Source organism: Ruditapes philippinarum, unplaced genomic scaffold, assembly GCF_026571515.1.
Source record: "Ruditapes philippinarum isolate M1 unplaced genomic scaffold, ASM2657151v2 ctg3495_1_1_1_1, whole genome shotgun sequence".
NCBI classification, from domain to species: Eukaryota; Metazoa; Mollusca; class Bivalvia; order Venerida; family Veneridae; genus Ruditapes; species Ruditapes philippinarum.
In genome coordinates this window covers 12761-29806 of record NW_026853797.1, presented here as the reverse complement: position 1 = coordinate 29806, position 17046 = coordinate 12761, and the positions used below count along the sequence as shown (strand labels likewise).

The window sequence follows — 17046 nt, the reverse complement described above, 5'->3', positions numbered from 1 at the left end:
TGTCAATAAAAAATTGCCTTAAAATAAGTTGTTTAAACAAGTTGCTTATGGGATACACAAGAGAATACAGTCTTGCTAACATAAATATAACCCTCAGCTGGCACCTCAGGTCATATCTATATTATTCAGGTTTGTATATCCGTCTATTTTCTTCCCCCTGTAATCCGTAGAAACTTTTTTACTAAAAATATTTTTTTTTTTTCCTGGGAATGCAAAATTCAATTTCTTACGTTTATAGTTGATTGACAGATGGAAAAAATTGGTCTGTTTTGGGCATCTTTATGGTATTGCATTTTTCAAACCTCTAAAAATATAGAAAACAATTGTCAAAACTACAAAAAAAAGATAAATAAATCTTTCTATATTTTAATAAATATCTTAACTGGTGGAAAAATACCTCAGATGCCCCTCCCTGTAATATTTGAGAAATGAGTGGGTACCTGAGTATAACTATTAACATTCCATAAGCTTGATAGAAAAATTCCTCATTTGAAAAATTTTAATGTCCTTGGTAGGCTTTGAACAGACAGAGCTGATAGGCAACTGGCTTTAGGTCAGTGAACTTAACCACTCCATCATGGAGGCCTCAAATATTAGTTTTTACTTGATATATCTCAATACATTTTACTTTCAATAGCAAAGTGTTTTTTTTTTTAAATACATTATTTTCTACTGTGCATCTATGAACAATATTTCTGCAACAGAACTTATCCATATTCATGGCCTCATGCGCTCCGATTCGTATGATTTTTCAGTTCTCAAGTTGCTAATATGCACTATTACCCAGAGAGACATGTGTTATTTTTTTATCATACTGAACCAACATTTTAATGTAATTTTTCACCGCTATGCCTTATTACTTACATGTATGCTTTATGCACACTGCAAGCGTCTGAAGCAGGCAGAGCAAAGCGGCCAGGGGAGAGAACTAGAACATTACATTTTCTTTTCTATATACATTAATCAACCTTGGGGAATATTGCAAAAACTTATTAAACAGGTGATATTCATTTCCAGGATGATAGATCAAAATGACACCATGCGACGTTACAATTGGCTATACAGTAAAAAGTTTATGTGAGGTATAATAATACATATTAAACATACTTGGGAAATCTGACCATGTCAATTGACTGTTCATGTCCAACATTTTCTTGTACTTGAACACCTAATGTCATCTGAGGGCATGTGAGATAAATCGACCGTCTTAACTGAAAGTATCAATATGAAACAAAAAATAGAATCAAACAAAAAATACAATCTTGACTTCAGATAGACAAACTTCAAATAGAAATAATAATCACCTTAATTGGTAATAACTTCAGAAAAGTCTCCTTAATAAAACAAATATAATGATAAAAGACCAGTATGTGGTTTTCAAGATTTACAGAAATCTCTAGTACTGCAAATCAGTATTATTCTATAACTACATATTAAGCACTTAAATGGACAAACGAAAGACTATTCATATCCAGTTTGCTGAAAATGATCTAAAAACAGGAAATACTCTTTCATATTACCAATGTACTTCCCAGGAAAAGGTTGGTTAATAGATGTATATTAACATACCTGTAACTTAATGGATTGTACGATGACATTAGAGTTATTTGTTATAATAACTCGTAATCTGGCATTTTCTCCCGTTCTATGAATATGATCATGAAGCCTGAAAAAATATATATTAAGATATTTAAACAAAAAATCAATTCAGTTTCTTAAAATATTGCAAGATTCTTTGTATTTGATTTAAAAAATAATTAGAACAACTGTTAGATTTTACTTATTATAATCAAATGCTGAAAATGTTTTGCCTGTTAGACAGTCTGTTTATAATGAGTCACTAAATTATAATATGTTTTGCCTGTTAGACAGTCTGTTTGAAATGAAACACTAATAGAAGATATTTTTTTTCTGTTAGACATTCTGTGTGAAATGAAGCACTTATTGAAGGTATTTTGTCTGTTAGACAGTCTGTGTGAAATGAAGCACTAATTGAAGGTATTTTGTCAGTTAGACAGTCTGTGTAAAATGAAGCACTAATTGAATGTACTTTGTCTGTTAGACAGTCTGTGTGAAATGAAGCACTAATTGAATGTACTTTGTCTGTTAGACAGTCTGTGTGAAATGAAGCACTAATTGAAGGTATTTTGTCTGTTAGACAGTCTGTGTGAAATGAAGCACTAATTGAAGGTATTTTGTCTGTTAGACAGTCTGTGTGAAATGAAGCACTTATTGAAGGTATTTTGTCTGTTAGACAGTCTGTGTGAAATGAAGCACTAATTGAAGGTATTTTGTCTGTTAAGACAGTCTGTGTGAAATGAAGCACTAATTGAAGGTATTTTGTCTGTTAGAGAGTCTGTGTGAAATGAGTCACTAATAGAAGATATTTTGTCTGTTAAGACAGTCTGTGTAAAATGAAGAACTAATTGAAGGTATTTTGTCTGTTAGACAGTCTGTGTAAAATGAAGCACTAATTGAAGGTATTTTGTCTGTTAGACATTCTGTGTGAAATGAAGCACTAATTGAAGGTATTTTGTCTGTTAGACAGTCTGTGTGAAATGAAGCACTAATTGAAGGTATTTTGTCTGTTAATACAGTCTGTGTGAAGGTATTTTGTCTGTTAAGACAGTCTGTGTGAAGGTATTTTGTCTGTTAAGACAGTCTCTGTGAAATGAAGCACTAATTGAAGGCATTTTGTCTGTTAGACATTCTGTGTGAAATGAAGCACTAATTGAAGGTATTTTGTCTGTTAGACAGTCTGTGTGAAATGAAGCACTAATGAAGGTATTTTGTCTGTTAGACAGTCTGTGTGAAATGAAGCACTAATTGAAGGTATTTTGTCTGTTAGACAGTCTGTGTAAAATGAAGCACTTATTGAAGGTATTTTGTCTGTTAGACAGTATGTGTAAAATGAAGCATTAATTGAAGGTATTTTGTCTGTTAGACAGTCTGTGTAAAATGAATCACTAATTGAAGGTATTTTGTCTGTTAGACAGTCTGTGTGAAATGAAGCACTAATTGAAGGTATTTTGTCTGTTAGACAGTCTGTGTGAAATGAAGCACTAATTGAAGGTATTTTGTCTGTTAGACAGTCTGTGTGAAATGAAGCACTAATTGAAGGTATTTTGTCTGTTAGACAGTCTGTGTGAAATGAAGCACTAATTGAAGGTATTTTGTCTGTTAGACAGTCTGTGTGAAATGAAGCATTGATTGAAGGTATTTTGTCTTTTAGACAGTCTGTGTAAAATGAAGCACTTATTGAAGGTATTTTGTCTGTTAGACAGTATGTGTAAAATGAAGCACTTATTGAAGGTATTTTGTCTGTTAGACAGTCTGTGTAAAATGAATCACTAATTGAAGGTATTTTGTCTGTTAAGACAGACTGTGTGAAATGAAGCACTAATTGAAGGTATTTTGACTGTTAGAGAGTCTGTGTGAAATGAAGCACTAATTGAAGGTATTTTGTCTGTTAGAGAGTCTGTGTGAAATGAAGCACTAATTGAAGGTATTTTGTCTGTTAGACAGTCTGTGTAAATGAAGCATTGATTGAAGGTATTCTGTCTGTTAGACAGTCTGTGTAAAATGAAGCACTGATTGAAGGTATTTTGTCTGTTAGAGAGACTGTGTGAAATGAAGCACTAATTGAAGGTATTTTGTCTGTTAGACAGTCTGTGTAAAATGAAGCATTGATTGAAGGTATTTTGTCTGTTAGACAGTCTGTGTGAAATGAAGCACTCATTGACTGCAACCAATGGACCTTTCCGGTGTTTACAGTTTTATGTAAATTGGCTAACTTGTTATCCAATCGCTACACTGAGATAATACATAGTCACTGGTTGACCTGAGTTTGCATAAAAGAACATGTGGTTATGTTTGTGATACTGTTTGTGAGCAGTTGACCTAGCAATGAATGGAAAAGGTGTGGCTAAATGTTCCGCTACGAAAAACCGGAAAGGTGTTCCCATTTGAATTCGAAACTGCCAATACAATCAATGTTTTCCTTGATAAGTTTCAACTTTTTAAGTCTGAGATACATACCAAAACATAAAATAACATATATATAAGTAAATGGGGGTATATGGGATATTGCAGTGCTAGGGATAGATATAAAGAATGTTCTCTCACCTCTTGTTTGAAATATTCAAGCCTGATTACAGATATTTTATGTACATCAATTTTAAATATTGTAGAACAGTTGTAAACATTTTGTGTTTCTTGTCCAAAAAAAAGTTTTTATTCATTATTTGTGAATTCATGAATTCGCTTCATCATCACAATCAAAATCAAGCAATGTTGAATAAAATAAAATAAAAACATATTCATTCATGATAACTATGAAATCACAAAGAAATTGATTTTCTGAATATTAGCAAAAATTAATCTATTGCAAATAAAACCAGTTCTAAAGTAATTCATTCCTGTTTAATTCACAACAATGAAACAACAGCCACACCCACAGATTTAAAGTTGAAGGAACATTCAGGTGACAGCCATTCGTGAAATAAAGTTGAAACTGATGTATAACAGAGTGAGGTACAGTAAAAGCATGATATTGTAAATGACAGCCAAGTATACAAGATGTTAATATACAAGAACAATTCTTATTGTTAATATACAAGAACAATTCTGTGAGATAATAATCAAGTGTCACCCTTAAAATGGGCATTTTGGCATAATATATCATTAAAAAAAAAAGTACATTTTTTCCCAATCAAAATTATTTTTTCTTCTATTTAAATACCAACTGATGTAATCTATGCTTCAAATTCGATAATTCATGGTGTTTATTTTGATATAAAAATAGCTCAATTATAAGGTTAACCATTACAACATCTTTTCATTAGTCAAATTTTATTTATGGTTTATGTAGGCAATAAACAACTTTTAATTGGTCGCTTACACCTTTGGCGGTAATAATTCTTGTCTCTTTATTTTCCGGACATTTTCAGAATTTTTGGTTTAAAAATTTCAAAAACATATGATCTCTGTGTTAACAAAATACAGTATGAGCAAAACTATTTTTACTTTGACCAAAAAAGACCAGATACAATGTAATTTGTCAACTTACTGCAATCCAATGAAGACACAGAAAATGCAAGTCTACTTAATTTTTTTTTCTTGGGTTTTAGTCACAATGACAATATAAAAGTAGCTATTGATCTTCTATAATAAGATACATGTACATTGATGACTTCCTATTGGGATTCAAACCCATAACTTTGAGGGACATTAACCACTTGGCGAGACATAGCCCTTCCCATTTTAAGGTGACATTATCTAACAAAAATTGAATAAGAGGACCATAAAGGTCTAAAATTGCTCACCTGAAATACAATATTTGAGCAAACTAAATAGAACTTAACTAGTCAATGCCAGACTTTGTGCTTTGCAAGCATATGATTTTTTAAATTTTCACTATATGAGTCTAATGAGCATGTAAAATCAGGCATATTTTGATCAAAAGGGACTTGATTTGAACAAACTTGGAAAAGGTCTACTATACAATGCTTCATACAAAATATGTAAGCTCCAGACATTGGGTTTTGGGGGAAGAAAATTTTAAAAGGTTTTTCGATATGAAACAAAATAATACCAAGTGACCTCTTGGGTCAAGGTAAATAATGTTACCAATAACTTTACAAATGTAGGTGTTTACAATCTTATAGCGGGTTACTGACAAACTTTTACCTTTAAAGCTTTACTGTGCATAAACATTCTCAACAATGGTCAACATGTTGCACTTATTATCGATATATTCACCAAATTGTAGCTTTAAAAGTTTGTACCCTGGTATTAGCTGGGAAAATCCCACATTTGCCGAGTTCCAGAGTATCTCTGATGGACCTAAGGTCAAAATTTGTACCAGCTAAGTGGTCTACTATACAATGCTGTACACCAAATAGGTAGGCCTTGCAGTTATTAAGAAATGGCAAAGTTGTCACAGAGAAGACATCATTTAAAATACAATGTAACTCGTGTAAGACATTGGACGGACAGCTAATGATCCTAATATCTCACCATGAGTACAATGTGCTCAGGTGAGCTAAAAAGAAAAAAGCAACACGATACAAACATAATCAGATTTCAAAGTAGGCTAAGAGTTAGATGCCAGACAGCTCACCTTGCTGTAACATGAACATTCCTTGTAAAGAAGATGAGGAATCTGGTTGAATGAAAGGTGTGATAAGCTAGAGGTTGACCTAGATATCGACATGATTCTGGCCGCGGCTGAAGTATTGTTATAATTGTAAGGACCTGAAAGCCACAATAATGTCATCATACACCTTGGAACTTGTTCGGTTTTTTTTATGTAAACCTACACATGTATCCTGCATTTGTCCTTAACACCAGACTGCTTATATGGCAAAATACTATAAAATAGCATGTTCTTTAACCAATTCTTTTTCATAATATAAGAAACAAATTTGCTAAATTATTTATCAAACTAGAAATTACAAGGCCAGTAAAAAAGCTCTGAAAATAGGCCAGGATTCAGCCTTACATTATAAATTGTCAATGAGCAGTCTGTTGTAAGGAAGAAGGCAAGAGAGTAACAAATACTGTATTCCATTGGGATCTTATGCATTATTAAACACACAATTCATCATTTTCAATGACACACTGATAACAGTTTATACATAAGTCAAATAGATTTTTAGCCAAGTATAATTAAGCCCTGTGTATAGTTAAGCCATGTGTATAGTTAAGCTATGTATAGTTTATATAGTTAAGCCATGAAAAGTTAAGCCATGTTTAGTTAAGCCATGTATTGCAGCCATGTATTGGTAAGCCAGGTTTTCTAAAGCCAGGCTTAGTTTAGCCAGGTTTAGTTAAGCTGAGTATAGTTAAACCATTAACAGTTTCCCTATATGTTGTTAAGTCATGCATATTAAGCCATATATAATCAAGCCATGTAAAGTTAAAGAAGGTAAGTTAAGTTGTGTACCCTTAAGCCATATAAAGTAAACCTGTACAAAGCTAAGTCAAAGCTAAGTTATGTAAAGTTAAAACAAATATGGTTAAGTCAGTAACGTTAAGTCACATATATATGTATATATCTGATATATAGTTAAGCCACATTAAACATTAAACTATATGTATGAAGATGGGCAACATACAGTTAAACCATATATTGTTAAGCCATATACAGTCAAGCTAACTATCATATATACTGATATATTTTACTCAGCAACCTTGAGTGGGAGGATTGGGGTAAATGCCACAATTCCTATGCTAAAACAATACAAGATTCTGAGAGTACCAAAATTTAAACAATTTAAAAACATAATAGGTGTTGACTGTTCAGATCGTGCCCATTTAAAAACATGAAAATTTATGGCTGTTAGTACACAAAGAATTCTGACATTAATCCTTCACCTCAATGCTGGTCATCTCTTTTAATACCGGACACAAAGCAAGACAGTGTTATGCAATTCTCTTCTTTTTTCTTTTTTTTTTAATATTTTGGTACAATTACAAATAAAGCCGATTATGCACCCATTTAAGGCAAATAAACTATAGCTCGCCATTAATTTAACCCTTAATACACTAAATTTCTTAAATAGACTTGTCCATATTTCAATCTGGACAAAACCATTCACCATTTTTATGGACAATTTCAAAAGATATAGAGACTGAATAGCAATCAGTGCAGAACACAAGCTTAAACCTAAGATAAAGAGCATAAAGTTACTGTGTCATTAACAATGATAAATTGTGTGTTTGTGCACAAGCCATTATACATTAACAATCTTGTGAATATTACCTGGCAGTGACGTCTATGGCAGATGTAAACAAGCCAAAGAAACTGGAGTCCTCGTACTTAGCTAATATTGCAGCAGGAGCATCCTTAGCTTTTAATTCTCTTTGTAATGACTGCCTCACAGAAACTTTCTGATTGGTCTGAAATCAACAGTTAGCACATTCGTCTACTTACCCAAACTCTTGATGAGTTGTCATCACTATTATAAGACATACTTCTTTAGGGGATGCTTAAGATGATGAATAATCCCTAAAAAGCCTTACATGTTTGTCAATGTATTTCAATGCAAAATATCCAGGAACTTAAACTTCCTTTTTTAGCATAATTTACCAAGTGACATTAACTTCATCCCAAGTTTGAGTATCTACCAAATTTGAAAGACATTGGCTGTATGAGCAAAAGTGTAAAAATCTATTTTTAGCATTGGTGACCTTGACCCCAGTGATCCCAAACTCCACCTAATGTTAGAAGACCAGTCAAGGAATTTATCTACCATGTATGGAAGATATTGGTCAATAAATAAAGTAGCTAAGAGAATCTATTGAAACTCACAAAGGAACTATTTTTTTTTCTATGTATAGACAAGCAGTATTCAGAGCATAAAATATGGAGACAATGTTAATTCAGTGCACTTTTTACAATGGTTATTCAAAAGTAATTTCACCAAATAACTTCTCTGCATAAATAGTAAGAAATGCTCTAAATAGTTTACTGGCCTTAAGCTGAAATTCTAAAATTTAAAAAGCACTTCCAATTTATACAACTAGACAGCCAGTCAATTATACATGTACATTTAATAAATATTACTAGTACTTAATTACATGTATTAACAAAAGGGCAATACCCAAAATATGAAACATATCTAATATCATAAAATATCAATTAAATCACAGATATCACTATTTACCGCTAAAGCTTTACTGGCATCTATGACTTCAGCTTCGAGAATATATTCAACTCTAGCGTCCCATCTCAACTCTTCTGATTCATGACGAGCATGGAATGTACCTGTATAAATACAATACATGGATGTCTTTCAAACTGAACTCATCATCTTTAACATTTAGCATGAACATGATCAGCAAGGTTACCTATTCAGTAAGAAAAAATTTATGAAATTTTCCCTAAAAATGATAATGGTATTCTCTAGATTGAAAGATGGACAAGTCCATTTTAGATCTACGAGTGGTATATGGGTTAAAATGTATCAAAGTAGTGGACTTTTTTTCCATGCTCTACTATACACTTTATATCTAACTCACTGAAATTCAACAAAAATTAATGAGCTGCTTTGACCGTCAGTATAGGACCAGACCAGACAGTAAATCAGTGCAGTTTAAACAAGCTCCTCATTGTTGGCTGACTAGTCCTAGAACTTTGATAGTGAAATCCCTAGTATCAATTACTATAATATATTATTAATTTTAATTATTCCCAAAATCAAAGCATGGAATGTCAGTGATTCAAATTGAACAGTGTAAAAAATTAACAAACAGCAAAAAAAATATAAAAATTATATGATACTATGTATATACATGTTAATCTCAACAAGTTAATCATAAGGAAGTTTTCAATAAAATAACACCTTCTGTTACAGGCAGTATTCAAAAAGGAAATATCAATTTCACTACAAAGTAAGTTTCTATAACATTGTATAAAGAATATCCTTTTTAATGATTTGCATTTTATGTGACTAACTCATTAATTGGGGATTTTTTTCTCTTTCCATGTTGTTGAGATTGTTTTGCTTTAAAAATTCATGTGTTTAACTTAACACTTATTTAAAGCTGCATGTCTCCAGATGAGCCATAATATTTCAAGAAAATTAAACTGGAGGAATCTGTACAAAGAAGTTAAGAAAAGTAAAAAGGTTTAAGATTTAAGTAATAATTTACATGTCATGTGCAATTAAGGACTGACTTTGCATTATTTATCACTATATTTCCACTGTTAATAATGCAGTAAGTGCTAATTTTGCATATTTTGACCATAGTTGGCTATTTACACAGATGTTCTGTTTGCAATGTGTAAATTATTTTCTTTGTTCACTTCACAAGCATATTCTACTTTTAGATACATTTAAAAAAAAATCTTGAAAATCAGTGTGAATGCTGCTTTAATTAATAAATCAACACTAACTACCAAAAACTTGACCTTAAATGAAAGGACAAACATCAAATTTTTAAATGCTGTCTTCTTACAATTTACTTCAGATACACATAACATTTTTGTATCATTAAACATTTCTTATTTGTTTTAAATTCCATAACCAACCACACATTTGTAACTGAACAGTGTCAATAATTCTGGATTTGCTATATTGAAATAACAATTTCCTACATTGAAATTAAGCAAATTACACAATAAGAGTATATAAATTCATATTACTTTTACATATCAGCCGCGGCAAGACAAAACCAACATAATGGGTTTGCGACCAGCATAGATCCAGACCAGCCTGAGCATCCGCGCAGTCTGATCAGGATCCATGCTGTTTGCTTACAAACCCTATAACAAGTAGAGAAACTGATAGCGAACAGCATGGATCCTGATCAGAATGCGCGGATGCGCAGGCTGGTCTGGATACATGCTGGTCGCAAACCCGTTATGTAGGTTTTGTCATGGCACGGCTCATATGTACAATGCAACTACCTTATTCATTTCCTCCAAATTAAATTTTACTAAAACAAATGTAACCACCTAAGTCCAATAACTACTAGGTAAATTCATAAAAACTAGACATTTGATATTATTATATCAATAACAAACACAAAGATTTAAGGGGAATTATTAAAAACTTTACAAGGGTTGGAAAAAACTTAATACACTTTTTAAAACTCCTAATGAATTTTCTACACATAGATTTTTTAAAACTTTGCTCCTTTATCTGGAAGGGGTGTGTCTTGTGGAGGGGTGTGTCTTGATTTTCTTACCAGGTATTTCCATTGGCAGTTTGATCTTGAATGGGTAGTATGTTATACACATACTCAGTGGTCCTGTAATAGAAGGAAAACAGTGGTATAATGAAGTAAGAAGACTTGCAACCCTTGAGTGTAGTATGAACTAAATAACAACAAATATCATGCTTTTACAAATTACATGTATTTGGTCATATAATATGATAACTTATTATTTTTGGAGCTTTTAAAATTTTCCAGTTTTCTATAATATAAATCTCTGTAAAAAAAAAGATATAAAGTGTAACAATACCATCAGATTGATGAAGGATTTCATCCAAGCTGACATAATCCCTGTGGTCACTATAACAAACTGGGGGTTCATTCTCTATATTTCTCTTGCCTTCATAATTAACTGAAATCAAACCATAAAGACATTATAATTTAATATTTATTAAATATTACTCTGTAATTTGTCATGAGCTACATCAAACTGACTTTTTACTCAACAGATTTTTTTGACAAGTGTAAAGGAATATGTCATTTTTTAAAACTTCTAATTAAAATTGAAGATGGTTAAACAAGAGGGCCATGATGGCCCTGAGGTCGCTCACCTGTATATAGGCCGCCCCAACCCCTTGGGCTTTTATTTGCACAAACTTGGTAGACACCCATAAGAAAATGTTTCATGCTAAACATCTAAGCTCTAGCTCATTGGGCTATTTAAAAGAAGATTTTTTTTAAAGTTTTTTAACTATACACATATAGTTAAAAACAATGACACGCCTGGGGCCGGGCCAGTTATGACCCAGGGTTTTTATTTGAACAAACTTTGTAGACACTTACTAGAATATGTTTCATGCTTAATATCTAAACTCTAGCTATTTGGGTTTTTTCAAAGAAGATTTTAAGTTTTTGCTATACACATATAAGGAAAATCAATGACCCCGGGGCAGGGCCAATTTTGACCCCAGGTCTTTTATTTGAACAAACTTTGTAGACACTCACTAAAAGATGTTTCATGCTTAATATCTTAACTCTAGCTATTTGGGTTTTTTCAAAAAAGATTTTTTTTAAGTTTTTGCTATACACATATAAGGAAAATCAATGACCCCCGGGGCGGGGCCAATTTTGACCCCAGGGCTTTTATTTGAACAAACTTGGTAGACACCTATTAGAACATGTTTGATGCTAAATATCTTAACCATAGCTCTTTGAGTTCTTTAAAAGAAGATTTTTAAGTTTTTACTATATGCATATATAGGGAAAAATCAATGACCCCCCCGGGCGGGGTCAATTTTGACCCCAGGGCTTTTATTTGAACAAACTTGGTAGACACTTATTAGAACATGTTTCATGCTAAATATCTTAGCTCTAACTCTTTTGGTTCTTTAAAAGAAGATTTTTTAAGTTTTTACTATATGCATATAGGGAAAATCAATGACCCCCTGGGGCGGGGCCAATTTTGACCCCAGGGCTTTTCTTTGAACAAACTTGATAGACACCTATTAGAACATGTTTGATGCTCAATATCTTAGCCATAGCTCTTTGAGTTCTTTAAAAGAAGATTTTTTAAAGTTTTCACTATATGCATATAGGGAAAATCAATGACCCCCCGGGGCGGGGCCAATTTTGACCCCAGGGCTTTTATTTGAACAAACTTGGTAGACACTCACTAGAAGATGTTTCATGCCAAATATCTAAGCTCTAGCTCTTATGGTTTTTTAAAAGAAGATATTTAAAGTTTTTTCTTTCGGTTGCCATGGCAACCAGAGTTCTGCATGGAATTAAATTCTTTGAACAACTTTTAAAGGTGACCACCAAAGGAACATTCCTGTGAAGTTTGGATGAAATTGGCCTTGTGGTTTATGAGGAGATGTCATTTAAAGTAAAAGTTTACGGACGACGGACGACGGACGGACGACGGACGCCGGACGAAAAGCGATCACAAAAGCTCACCCTGTCACTTTGTGACAGGTGAGCTAAAAAGCTGAACATTGGTTCTTTAATAGTAATTTGATACTTTAAGTCATGTGTACATGTGTCAATTTAGACTTAACATCCATTTCCTGTAACAGTTATTAATATTATCAAAACTTGCCATCAGAGTTTCATTAATAACTTCACTCTTTCCTTAAAAACTTTCAAAAGTGGTATAATATTTAAGTAGAATGGCCTGTTAAAATTCATAAACATGTGTACATTTATAATTGTAAAAAATCATGCAGAACTAGCTTAAGTCTTGAAATTGTAAAAGAATATCAAAGGTAATCCTTAGCACAGGCACTTGTTCTGTTTTAGTAAAGACTGGTATAACAATATAACAGAAGAGAGAAATACAATCTTACAATATGATACTACAAGTAATGTGAAAAATACCTCAATCTATGAGGTCATAAATATCTAGGAAATTGCAAAAAGATCAGTTCATTCAATGCTTTTTAACTTTCATCAATTACCTCAATAACAATATGTATATCATGTATATACATGTACTTATTCAAGTTGAAGAGGGTAGTAAACTTACATTTTTCATATCCTTTAAATCTAATTCTTACACCTCTGCCTCTTGTAGGAGTGTTTATTCTCAAATAAACTACCCTAAAATGAAAGAAAATAAAAGTTGAAGTAATAAATACATATGAAAAGCTTATAGAATGGGTACTGTAAAACTTTTAAAAAGAACAAATTGCAAACTCAGAATTATTATTTGTAAATTATGCTTAAATGCTTTAATTCTTTCTATAAAAGATTTAAAACAAGAGGGCTTTAATAATTAACCCAATATTTAGCTAACTCTAAAGAAACTTGGGTCTCACCCTGACCCCACCTTGCTCCTTCTGCCATGTTAACCCCTAAGCAATTCATTTTAACATTTTTAACACATTGAAGTGGGGCATTAGTTTTGTTAATAAACTTTTTTTCTCTTTTTTAAGCTTCAGGTCTACAAATGTGGAACCCCATTTATTGAAAAATGATTCATACAATTATTCAATTACATGTATGCAAAACCATACAAATACAAATTATACAATAAATTGTTAAACATTAAAAAAAAGGGAAACATATGATAGATTGTGATGATTATCACATTGCAATATAGTATAAATTTTGAAATTGATAAGAGATAATAAAAAAATATAACAATTTTCTCATGGAATTAAAAAATCCACTTTGTAAGGAAAGCTCAATTCAGAAAAGATTGCAGTTCACTGAAACCTTCCAACCCATCTATTCCAAATGACTCCAAGTATGGTGATATCTTTTAAAGAAGATTAAAATATTTTAATTTAAACATTCTATGATTTTCCAGAATAAACTGGCAGAATTTTTAATTTCCTTTCAAATGGAATAAGAAATTTAGAATCAATGTTTACAAATCATATTATAATAAAATAATAAACATTTATTGATTTTGAAATCTTGTGCAAGCAATACAATGATACTAGTTCCCAGCATGTTTTTGAGCTTTCAATGTGATGATATGAAGATTATGTCTATTACGCCTCTGCTTAATGACAAATCAAACATACAGCCAGGATCATTCTGCTCATTCCTTAGCCATTTACATTTTGGAGTTACATTGTAGCGGTCTTAAAATACTTTATAGAACATAATTATGATGGTAAATAGGGAAATTGAATAAGAAGATGTTTTATGATTATCATTAGGGTTTCTTAATCGGAAAAAAATCATAATCGATCATCGAAAATAATCGAACAACCTTTTTCGATCAATCATCGATTATATAATCGAAACATTTACGATAACAAAGTAAATATGTACAATGCACATATTATGCTTTAATATTTATAAGAATTCCATTAATAATCTATATTTTGTGTAACTACCACTTAAGATTAAAATAAACTAGTTACTCATGCTTATGTTCATCCTTGAGTAAAATATTTTAATCAAATAAATTCATCATATCTATGAAATTATTATGTCTCAATTCCAATAAAGGAATGAATAAGCTATGTATGAGAACAAGAGAAGTTGGTCATTAACAAATATTCCAGGTTTTTTTAATGACACTATATATTGATATTGTTACCATCTTCAGTGTGTAGAATAATTTTATACATATCTTCTTTGTTTGAAGTCAAAACATGTTTATTTCATATTTACAAATAGACTGTGTAGACATTTTCTAATTTTATTTTGAGCATTATAAGTATGTCTTTAAACTAGAATGCCTGACTGTCAACTATTATTAAATCTCATGGTCACCAGTATGCTTTCTCATTCATTTTAATGAAAGTTATTGGGTACACCAAAGCTGGCTTTAATTTAAAGTGTTGTTATGATACAGCGAGTCACTTAAGTAAGAGCAAGAAGATAAATAACCAATGATCGATTATTGAACTTTGTATTCGATCATCGCTAATCAGTCCTATAAACGATCAATTATTGATTATACTCGATCATCGTTTAATCCCTAATTATCATAGCTGCTACCTTTGTGAATCAATGTTAAAAACTATTGAAAGTTGACATGGATGAAATAAGATGGGGGCATGATCTGGCCACTATGTTTATGTGCTTAAACCTTTTTTCATTAGAACTTTATTGGTAGACATTATGAAACAAAATATATAAAAAACAAGATCAAAAAGGAAGGGCGGCATTCAATGAATGCTACCCCCACACAACCCAATAACAAAGGAGCACCCAAAAGAAGTCTGGCATTACACCAAACAAAAACAGGACAGGCACAAGGCAAGGCATGGACAAGGCTATTACTATAAATATTATATATCATACATTTATATAAGTTCAGTGCAAAGTTGTGAAGTCTCACTCCAGAATATGTGAAATACAACGTGAAATATTGATCAGCAAGACATGTCAAATAAACTTTGATCAAGTAATAAGGATATAACAAAAAAGTAAAAAATCAACAACAATTTTCTGTATCGCGAAATCTCATGTCAAACAAGTTTTCATATGATTGTACAAGTTTACCCATAAATATCATCTCCTGCATTATATTCACTTTTGTTTGTACGCAAATTTATCTCATTTGTCATGATATTAATAACATTTTTGACGATAAATTTATTTATTTTCCACAGTTTCCTATCTTTCTTTTCTACTTTAACGAATATTAATAAATAAGCATCGTGGTGGGACTGTTTTTCAAACTTCCGTAACCGCACGGCCAAGATATAAATCACCACATGACTAAGATAGTACTTTGGTTAAAAATATCTTTCACGATAACGTTTTTTTAATTTTGGAAATATATAAATTCGTTCAATTTAGAGTGCATTATAAAATGATAATTATTATAATATTACAATAATAAAAATAATAAAATCGGGTTCAAATGTGATAGGCTTGAATTATGATTTAATAAGCATTTCAACGATAACCCGTGCATTACTATATTAACGTAAGCAAAATAAAAATATATACATTGTATTTTCATTCAAACATGCTCATAGAAACAGAATAGTTGAAAACTTTGAAATACTTTCAAGAAGTAAATTTCTAGACATCATTATTAATTGACCGATGACGACACATTATGCATGTAACATGTATGCATTCATATAATCCGTGCATATATCATGAATTCCGGTATGCCTAAAATACGAAAGTGAGAATTTTGACGAAAGTGAGCGAAAGTGGGCGAAAGTGACTTTTAAAATTTGAATTGTACCGTTTTAATAGAATTTCATAGTGAATTTTCTGTTTGTAGACGTATATTATTAGCAACTAATAATATTTCTTTTCAAAAATAATCCCTATGATGATTTAATCGCCATTTATTTGCACAATTTCTATACACAAGTTCTGAGATCTTCCTTTCGCTCACTTTGAAAAATACGAAAGTGACATGTAAAATATTAAATATAGAGTTTAAATTGAAATTTATACTAAAATTGCAGTTTGCAGACGTATATCATCAGAAATGGATAATATATATTTTCAAAAATAATCAGTATGATGATTTAATCACCATTTGTTTGAATAATTTCTATGCACAAGTTCTGAGATCTTCCTTGCGCTCACATTAATTGAATAATACGAAAGTGACTTGTAAAATATGAAATAAAGCATTGTTCAAATTGAAAGTTACACATAAATTGCATATTTCAGGCGTATAATATCCGAAATTAATATTTTTTATTTTCAAAATTAATCATTATGATGATTTTTACCCCATTTTTTCTACATAATTTCTATATATACAAGTTCAACAATCTTCCTTTCGCTCACATTGAAAACACGAAAGTGACCTCTAAAATATCAAATATAAGGTTTAACTAAAATATAGTGTTGAATATCAAATTATTAATTTCTGAAAATATACGTTTACAAACTGCAGTTTAAGGACATTTTCAATTCAAACTCAATATTTGATATTTTACAAGTCAC

At 31.3% G+C, this 17046-nt stretch overlaps 1 protein-coding gene across 1 annotated transcript; it reads right to left on the bottom strand.

Annotated features, from left to right (window-relative positions):
• Nucleotides 1–279: 279 nt before the first annotated feature.
• On the bottom strand, nucleotides 280–15778 carry LOC132737912 (uncharacterized). Its single transcript, XM_060725286.1, has 9 exons — nucleotides 15628–15778; nucleotides 13187–13260; nucleotides 10973–11074; nucleotides 10696–10758; nucleotides 8670–8770; nucleotides 7766–7902; nucleotides 1570–1666; nucleotides 1108–1211; nucleotides 280–304 (listed from the first exon to the last, which is right to left on the bottom strand). The coding sequence occupies exons 1-9, from the start codon at nucleotides 15690–15692 to the stop codon at nucleotides 280–282; spliced, it is 768 nt and encodes a 255-aa protein (XP_060581269.1). The 5' UTR covers nucleotides 15693–15778.
• Nucleotides 15779–17046: the final 1268 nt, after the last annotated feature.